The sequence below is a fragment of the Etheostoma spectabile genome, chromosome 13, assembly GCF_008692095.1.
Source record: "Etheostoma spectabile isolate EspeVRDwgs_2016 chromosome 13, UIUC_Espe_1.0, whole genome shotgun sequence".
Lineage (NCBI taxonomy): Eukaryota > Metazoa > Chordata > Actinopteri > Perciformes > Percidae > Etheostoma > Etheostoma spectabile.
This window is the reverse complement of record NC_045745.1, coordinates 7577269-7587555: the sequence shown is the minus strand read 5'-3', so window position 1 is coordinate 7587555 and position 10287 is coordinate 7577269. Positions and strand designations below refer to the sequence as shown.

The following is a 10287-nucleotide window of genomic DNA, read 5'->3' as shown; positions in this document are numbered from 1 at the left end:
AAACATAACATACAGTAAAATCAGAAAAATAAAATATAACACACAGTAAAATCAGAAAATAAAACATAACATACAGTAAAATCAGAAAAAGAAAATATAACACACAGTAAAATCAGAAAAATTAAACATAACATACAGTAAAATCAGAAAAGAATGAAACATAACATACAGTAAAATCTGAAAAATGAAACCTAACACAGTAAAATCTGAAAAATAAAACATAACATACAGTAAAATCTGAAAAGAATAAAAACATAACATACAGTAAAATCAGAAAAGAATGAAACATAAAAGTCAGAGAAGGTTACATAAAACCCGGCACGTCCAGGCACTACTAAAAAAGATTCTAAGTAAATATTTTTCGAGGTAAGATTTCAAAAGAGCTATGTCTGTTATAGTGCTTACAGGTGATAGATTATAGATAGGTAGATAGGATAGATAGATAGATAGATAGGTAGGTAGGTAGATAGATAGATAGATAGATAGATAGGTAGGTAGGTAGGTAGGTAGGTAGATGATAGATGAAGATAGATGATAGATAGATAGGTAGGTAGGTAGATAGATAGATAGATAGATAGATATAGATAGATAGATAGGTAGGTAGATAGTAGAATAGAGTAGATAGATAGATAGGGAGTAGATAGATAGATAGGTAGAGATAGATAGATAGATAGATAGATAGATAGATAGATAGATAGATAGATAGATAGATAGATAGATAGATACTTTATTCATCCCAAAGGACATTTTAGGCATTCAGTAGAAAGACATCCATAACACAACAAACACATATATCTCACACATGCCTAAGAATAAAAATAAAATAATTGTTAAAAATCACTCATAGAAATGCATTGACCATTGTAAGATGGGATACTGTGGTAGACTGTGTGCACTGATGAGAATGTGAACTGTGCAGGGATTTAACAGTACAGTAGCTCATGATAAAATATTGACTACGACTATAAAATTTAAACATAATAACCTAAAAACTGACTGACTGAATAAAAGAAGAACATGTGTAACATTATGTAACAGGGAATAAGATATAAGATGTAAGATGTAGATGCTATGACCATTGTCCAGGTTATGTATGAGGACCAATATAGCCTTTAGGATAGTTGAACAGCAGACAAGTGATATGATGGGGGGGGGGTCTGAGAAAGATAGGCTCATGCTGAAAAGTCAGATTCTCTCCTCCCCCCTTGTGTTGTGTGTAACCTGTTCCAAAGTCTCAGGGCAGATCACGCAATGTACCCCAACCTGTGGACTTCTAAAATGTAAATGTAAATGGGCTGTTCTTATATAGCGCTTGTCTAGTCTCAACGACTACTCAAAGCGCTGTTACATACCACAGGAACCATTCACCATTCACACACATTCATGTGGCCGAGGCTGCCGTACACGGTGCCACCTGCTCATCAGATACACACTCACACACACTCACACTTCGGGAGCAATTAGGAGGTTCAGTGTCTTGCCCAAGGACACTTTGACATGGGACTGCAGGGCCAGGGATCAAACACCAACCTTCCAATTGGCAGGCGACCACTCTACCGATAAAAAATGAGACTCTTTGGTTGAATTGTACTCACTCATGTCTACACAAAGGCCATAAAGTGTGATGGTACTTCATTTTATTGGATCAGTCAAACGCCGTGGGAACCACAACTGGAAAGAAAATCTCTGCATTCAATGAAAGATATCAGATGTTGGCATCAATTTGATGACATCACTATCACTACTGGTGACCAGTGGACAGCCACCTGCGTAGTATTTGTTATTGAATCTCATCTGATTCCTGTGCATCCATCAGATCATGCCCACAGTGAGGGAGGACTCCGGCTTCTTCTCTTGCCATGCCATCAACTCCTTTGGTGAAGACAGAGGAATCATACAGCTCACAGTGCAAGGTAGAACTTCCCCTGCTTCAGACACAAAACCCTAACGGAGCTTTTGAGTCTTTGCAACAATTGCAGATAATTTAAAGTTCAGTGACATTAACTTGAAAACAAAGGAACAAATCCTGCACTCTTCTCTTGCTATAGCAGGACAGTTTATTTACAAAAAAAAAGTGTTTTGGTACCTCTGGACCTTCATCAAGATTTGTTCCTTTGTTGGTTTTTTATTTTCCGCACCTGCACTGAGGAATCTGTAAGTTGTTTCTTCAAAAAACTTCATTAACACTACAAAAAAACAAAAGTGTTGGTTAACGTTGTGCCTTGTAGAGCCCCCGGACCCCCCAGAGGTGGAGATCAGAGAAGTGAAGGACAGGACCATTGCACTGCGTTGGACTATGGGGTTTGATGGCAACAGCCCAATCACAGGCTTCGATATTGAAAGCAAGAACAAATCAGGTACATGAAAGGAAATGTATATTTAAGATTAGATGGTAGGATCTGACAATGAGCAACAAATACACATTTTTTACACTAAGCGTTGGTTCAAATGTGTAGAGAATGATGTGTTTTGGTTGATTATGCCTGCATTCACTTTTTCTCATCGCTATGATTTAACACAGCCTGTCCTAATGCACTTAGCTTTGACCTCTCCCCTGACTTTAACCACGCCCTGTCCCCTTTTTACAGCCTCCTGGGATACTGCTCAGAAGACCAAAGATGTGTCCCCTCAGCTCAACCAGGCCACCATCATTGACCTGCACCCCTCTTCCACCTACAACATCCGCATGTTCGCCAAGAACCTGATCGGCAAGAGCGAGGCCAGCAACGAGCTCACCATCACCACTGACGAAGCAGGTGAGAGGGATGAGTCAGTGTTGGATTCTGAATCCACTTCAATTCAATTGTATAGTCATTGACACAATGGGCAGGCACATACGTAACAAAATGTAGGTCATTGCTTTCCAACGAACAGTCCACATACTCAGTAGATATCAAAATACAGCACATTATTAACATTATCAACAGTACTTACAGACGCAAATTTCATTATTTATACAGTATATAGAATTAAATCATGCACAAATGTCCCTAAAACTCACTTATCACTCTTATTTTCATGTACATAAATCATTTACAGTTACAGTAAGAAAAGCAATTTGTAATTTCTTACTATGACAACAAATCAAAGTAACAAAAACACAGGACTGAGGGTGGAGAGTGAAAGACGAGAGGCAAAAAGAGGTAAAGGGCCAACTGAGTCAATTCATTAACAGCTCGGTGACATCAGCCCACTGGCTCTGCTGCATTATTGAACACACGCTGACCTCACACTAAAAGCAGAGTTTTTTTAATTAGCGGCCTCAGTAGTAAATGCCACACCACAGTCAATAGACTGAGGCTGTACCCCATCTGCAAATCACATCCTCTATCCATTCATCTCCCCACTGTGCCACCCCCCACACACCACTTCTCCTCACCCTCAGCAGACACCTAGAAATACAACCATCACATTTGTTAAAATAGCCACATCCACACTCACCACTTCTGCACGGATTGGCTTTGTGGGGTTTTGTGTAGAAAAAGGTTGTTTGCAACAGCCTTGCTGAAAAATAGTTGAGACAGTTGTTGGATGTGTACAGTTTTAGATTCCACCCTAAACATACGTAGACAACATATCCAGCAGCTACTGCACATCCATGCTTCTTTTTGCATTTCTACACGCTTGTACTGTCACTGTTTTTACACTGTTTCTATATGTAACTTTTGTGTTGTTCTTTGTATTGTATGTCATTTGAGCTTATCCTGTCAAAGACAAAATGTTGTCTTATCACAGACAATTAAGTTTTCTCTGTCTTTCTTATCGTAATAATAATATGCACATGTTGTGCGATCTGATCTCAGCTCCTGATGGACCACCCCAGGAAGTACAGTTGGAAGCCCTCTCCTCTCAAAGCATCCGAGTCACTTGGCGAGTAAGTCAATCCGACCCTGTGTGTTACAAATGTGTGTATATTTGCGTTATGGGAGTATGTAGCTGTGTCCAGATAGGTACAATCAGAGATGACAGCACCGAGCTCTGGCTTGTGGCTGAAAGATTGCGGTTTTAAATCCCCAAATAAATCCAACACTGCTCTCTCCTTGAAATCCATGGGCCCTATCTAACACCCGGCGGAGCATGGCGCAAAGCCAGACGCTAGTGTCTTTGCTATTTTAAGCCAACACAGTTGTTGATTTCCCGTCCTGTACCCACTTTGTTTAAACAGCCAATGCACCTTTGCTCATCTTTGCGCCCATGGGCATGCTCGTCTTATAGGGAGGTGTGTTCAGGTGATTTCTTGGCGTGTTGCTATGTTGAGGCAGCGGCCATTGACCAACAAAACTTAGTAAAATGCGCCTAGGCTCGTGCACAGCGTGCACACACCATACTTGTTACACCCACAGGGAAGTGCAGCAGTACATACACGTGCAAAATATTACATATAAAAAAATTACGGTGCAAATCCGCCATCATAATAGCAATGTGCCAATGTCCAAATGTGCCTGACTGTTAAAGGGAGTGGGAGATGACCTCTGGTTGGTTGATTGCATGTTAGCCTAAAACACACCTTGATTAAGGTGATAACAATCCTTTTAAACCATGCGCCCGGCGCACAGACCCTTTTTCCACCATCAAACTAACAAAAGTGGATTTGGACATGCCCTAAACGCACCTGCGCTTCACGCTATGCGCTTAGATTGTTAAAGAAGGGGCCCTAGGATCTTTGAACTCAACTTTTAACCTGCTACTGAAGCTGGACTAGTTAGCTGCCATGTGTTTCTTTGGTTGGCTGTTAATGAGGGTGTATACACAGTATTTGTTGCAATTATCAGTCTTTTATCCCATGTCTGGCGGTTTCAGTTTCCAAGTCATTATCTCCATCGTGTGTAGAGTCATTTCGGCCTTTGGTCTTATTCAAATTGTGTGTTGATCTGAAGGAGGCGTATTCATTTCACACGTGACTCAGAATGCATCAAAACACATGCCTTAAATGATGACTTGTAATCACATTTTACTTCCTCTCTCTTATTCTGCACATTTTCCCTCAGCCGTGCAGCTGGAGAAGAGGATTGTGTTGGCTGTGTTTTGGGATGTGATCGCATTAATTCAAGATGCTGTCAGGGGCATGAGAGGAAAAACAAAAGAGAGTAGCTAACCTGGACTACACAAGGCACAAACAGCATAATATAAGAACATTTTATATGGAACATTCTCTCTTTAGTCTCTGTGGTAGAACATTTGTGGTGTGTATATATGTATATATTGCTGAATCCCTATTAATGTATCTGGTTGATGACTTAAAGTGGTCTTTTTGCACTCTTTGACATGAGAGTTGAGAGAAACTAACAAGATAGCTAAAAAAGAGGGCCATGTTCTTGGCTGGTGGGGAGGGGGGGAGGGGGGTCTACAGTGTATATATATCTAGTTACCATACCGTATTTGTGCATTATGTGTGGTGTCTTGCTTCCTTGTATCAGAACGTAATGTAATATATTCACACATTTGATACTGAACGAAGAGTTTTCTTTATCCAAAATTGTGCTTGACCTGAGGGTGCTATTTTATCAGTTGCTGACTCGTTTAATTTGTCTCGTAAAATGTGATTCTTTTGCTCTCTCTCCAAAAACAAAAAGAACACCGAGGTTCAACCCCATTGTCTAAAATAAACTGTGTTGTTCCCTTGCCAGGCGCCCAAGAAGCACCTCCAGAATGGAGCCATCCGAGGCTACCAGGTGGGCTACAGGGAGTACAGCTCCGGTGGAAACTACCAGTTCAGTGTGATCAGCGTGGAGACCACAGGGGACAATGCAGAAAGCCTGGTGCTGGACAACCTGAAGAAGTTCACCCAGTATGGAGTCGTGGTGCAAGCCAGCAACAGCGCTGGGACAGGGCCCTCGTCCACTGAGGTGGCTGCTACCACGCTGGAAGACGGTAAGAATGGAGTACAATACCAAACTCAGGCCGACGTGGGATGGTAGGCAGACTATTCTGAATTAATCTAAAAATAACAAGAAGACATTAATGTCAAAAAAGTCCAATACTACATAATAGAAAGACATTTGCTAAAAGGGAACTCTAATCAAAAACCAACAGAGTATTCAAAGACAATACATCAGTATATGTGGATTGATGATAACTGTGTCCTATCTAGGCATCAACAGATACTGTTGTTTTAAAGCCAATATACATATACCGGTTACTAATAGTTAATGAAAATGGTGATATTTGTATCCAATATGCATATGCAGTGAAAATCTTTAAGTCCAAAATCAAGATTGTGGATCCAACCCAAAACGTTTAACTTTCATACCCAGTAAGAGAGTCAGATAGTGTTGTGGGCGGGACATCACGTCAGACTCAGAGATGAGTGAAAGCAAAGCAGAGGGACAGAGACAGAGCTGTAGTGGAGCCAAAGTAGCACACTTATTAATTAACTTAATCGGTAATGAGGCAAATAAAACGCAGATACAGGTAATCTGCCAACTGCCAAAAAAATGACCAGTTTATCACTGTTCCTCACAGAACACAACACTGTGCATTTCCTGTTCTTAAAGAGGCAGACAGCATGGTTTGGAGAGATTTGTGAGGTTATATCACAGCCTAGTGGAGACCAGAGGGGGCTGCCACATGGTGGCTGTCCTACAATTTCTCCTGTGAGTCCACTGTTTTCACAGTCTGCCTCCTGCTTCTTTCCCCTCAGTGCCCAGTCGTCCTCCGGAGAACGTCCAGGCCACAGCCACGTCCCCAGAGGTCATCTCTCTGTCCTGGCTGACCCCTCCCAAAGACGCTCTGAACGGCAACCTGCTGGGCTTCAGAGTCATCTACTGGGCCAACTTGCCTGATGGAGGTACACGTTTACATCTGCACACTTCCTAAAGACTTAACGTAACTGTTATGTACAGTACCTTGTCCCCAGGAATCTGCGCATCTTCATTAACATATTTACAAGGACATTTTTAAAAGCTGCTTGTTTGTATTTTTAATCAGGCAGTGAAATATTGTTGAAATATAACAAACAGAGGCCTTGTCATTACAAACCAGAACAATTCCTTTTTTTTGTACCAACCCCTACAATCTCCAAGATCTCTGTTTTTTTGTGATCAAATGTTTTTTTAATTAAACAAACAACATAAACACACTCACACACCAGCAGCATGTTACTGGTAACAGAACATACAGTACATATAACACCACCCCACCCCAAAAAATGGTAAAAAATTGTATTAATAATAAAAATAATATAATAGAAAAAACAATTATAAATTAAAATGAAATATATATATATATATATATATATATATGTATATGTGTATGCACTTTAAGAGTCTGCTCTCAGACTAGAGGTGGGGTGGAGAAAAACTGTATTACATGAGAACATATTGACTTTAATACTTCAGAACTAAGCAATTCAGCAAAATCTTACACATGATTTGCATACATTATCCAAAAAATAAACAATTGGGGCCTAATTTGTTCTTTTCGGATTATTTGGGGTGTCAAACATAAGGCCCTAGTGCCAGAACTGGCCAGCCAAAGGGTCCAATCTGGCCTAAGTAAAAGAAAAAGTGCTGTGTGCAGCTAAGTGACACAACACTGTCAAGCCCAGGCTACCTTTCATGCAGGAGGCACCGGTGGGAAAATGTCTTTGTCATAAAGGAGAATAGTGGACACAGAGTGTTGGGTTTTCCAAGAAAAATGGACCAGTTCCTATCTCCCCACAGAGGAAAATGGGACGCCTGTGGGCTTAGTGTGCTCACAGCACCTCTCAATGCTCAAGCAATCTAATTTTCAGCATCACTACCAGACCCATCATGGCGATGGTTTTACTGCTTCTGTCAACGTAAGATCATGTTGGGCTGCATGTGGTCCATGACCTAAAATGAGTTTGACAGCCCTAAATTAGGCCAATCATTGAAACTACTACATAGAAGAAGAACATGGAAGAATATGAAGAATAACGATAATTTGTCACTCTCCCAAAATGGTTTAAATGGCAATGGTTTTCTATTTGAAAGCTTATTTTGGGAGTGCAATTTTTTATGTAGTGTAGATAGGAAAGGGGGGGAGAGCGAGAGGAGGATACACAGCAAAGGGCCACTGGTTGGTGGCGAACCCAGGCCGCTGCCAAGGACTCATTGGGCCCACATGGGGCGCACACTCTACTTGGTGAGCTAGAGGTTGCCCCGCAATGGTTTTTTGACTAGCAAGTCAGTGGTTATGTTATTTCTAATAAATGTAGAAAACTGCTGCAGAATCCCACACAGTGGAGACTAGAGACAGGAACCTTGGTGTATTACTTGGGTCAAACGGAAACATAAATACTTCATGTGCATGACATAAGATTTGTTTACTTCCTTTGCTCACTGCTGATGTCCAGTCTTGAGTCAGTCCAGTAATCTCTGCTGCAAATCTCTGCAAAGGTTAGGAGTGCTGAGTTTATATAATGAATAAAGTAAGAAGGATAGCTATTGATGCTAATGAGTAAGTTTATAGTTACCCAAGTGTAATCTGGTTATCTGACTAACCTCCACTCATAAATAAACTGTCCAAAAGTCTGCGTGGCCCTGTGGAAGTCAGACAGCGTGCCATGCCACCGTCACATGCCGGGGTTGTGTCAGTGGGATCGGTTGTGACAGCACGATTACCTTTGACCCCTGCACTGTCACTTCATGTTGGCCTGCCCATACAACATGAACGCTCCAGACTTGACAGCCACCGCTAGTTTGCATGGTAACAGTCCAAAGCTCTGTGGGAGATCACTAAAAGTTAAATGTCAGTTTTATTATTTATAAATGCTTTGGCTTGTATTGTATGTAAATATACCATGAAGGTCAACATGGATTTTTTTATTTATTTATTTTATTTTATTAATTTATTTGACAGGGACAATGTGCATTAATTAACATTGCTGCAAATGCACCAAAATTAGCCAAAAGGCTATTTTTCATCTGTTGTCCCTGGACAGATCTTGAAATTGTCTACCTAAAGAAAAAAACAACAACAATAAGAAGATTAGTCAACAATACAAATATAAAAACAGTAAAACCGATATAACTCTTCAAATCCTGTTGATAAATACAGTGTACGAGTTTGCTTTAATACAAATATTAGTTTAAAAAAAAATTATATTATTGAAAAAAAATAATTATACTGCACATTGACACATATTGCAACCAAACTATTCTATTTACTATTCTATCTATGCCAGTTTATCCCAGAGCAGAGAGGATGTAATACGACTGACCAGCAGAGGGAGATACAAGCCCTTTCTAACACCACTGATCCATCTGTAGCACCAGTGTTGGAATCAGCTCAGTGTCACAGTGGTTGATTTAAAACAGTACCCATCGGATTGGAATAATCCCATCTGAATGGACGGCCACACATACAGGCTGCTGACTCTGTTTTGGGAAGTCAAAACAAAGACCAATAAAATATTACTTTTGTCAACATTTGGACAATTGAAGAATGGAAAGTCTCAAAATATGTTGCGTGACTTTATGAGTAGTACAGCTGTAACTGTGTGGGACAATATGTAAGAATGTGTTTAACAAAATAAGTATAAATAAATAAATGCTAATCCTTCTCTCTCAAAAATATATTACATTTTCCTCGAATAAATATAACACTACTGAGCTCCAAACAAGCTCAACGAGAGCCCTGATAACAGCTAACAGCTCAGTTGGCTTTGTTTTCACTTCTGGTTGAAATTCTTCTTTCTCTTTGCCACTTGGAATAAGCTCTGTGAAGTTTTATTGTGAAAATTCCAAGAAGAGATGCAGCGAGAGATGACAAGAGAGAAGAAAAGGGAGGAGAAACATTGTTAAGAAGAGAAATGGACGGGGAGTGACACAGAGAGACATCAATAATTCAAAGCCCAGTAGCTGAGGGTAGCAGGTTGCCAGTGGAGGCCTGCCACCACAGCAGACCTTGGACCTGGGCTTGTTTAGACTTTGTGATTGAATAGGACATTTTATCCAAGGCTGGGCTACGACACCCTTGGACTTGACATTTTTATGTCACACTTTTATAAATGTGACCTGCTGTATAATACATTAGTCACATGTTTGGACCAGTGGCAGCTTGTCAAATCACTGACTTCATTTTTAATAAGAAACTTGCATTGGCCAAAGCTGACTGCACACAGGGACATGGCACAAAATATTGGGCCCTGTACAAAGGCAAAGGCCCCCCCCCGCATCCACAGCTATTCATTCTAGCATCTTTTGGGGTCCTCCACACATGAGGGACATGGATACTCTCTACACATGATAGTGGTTGCCGCCAATCAAGAGTAGGCTGCTTAAAGCCTGTGACCTGTGGTGTCCTCACTTAATGTTACTTTAC

At 40.6% G+C, this 10287-nt stretch overlaps 1 protein-coding gene across 2 annotated transcripts in view; it reads left to right on the top strand.

Annotated features, from left to right (window-relative positions):
• dscama (Down syndrome cell adhesion molecule a) overlaps positions 1–10287 on the top strand; it is a 125062-nt gene that overhangs the window by 98148 nt on the left and 16627 nt on the right. For both annotated transcript variants that reach the window (XM_032534582.1, XM_032534584.1), the window contains exons 13-18: positions 1817–1913; positions 2229–2357; positions 2589–2756; positions 3804–3874; positions 5628–5871; positions 6641–6787. In XM_032534582.1, coding sequence (XP_032390473.1) covers positions 1817–1913; positions 2229–2357; positions 2589–2756; positions 3804–3874; positions 5628–5871; positions 6641–6787 — 856 coding nt within the window. The remainder of the gene's footprint in view (positions 1–1816; positions 1914–2228; positions 2358–2588; positions 2757–3803; positions 3875–5627; positions 5872–6640; positions 6788–10287) is intronic.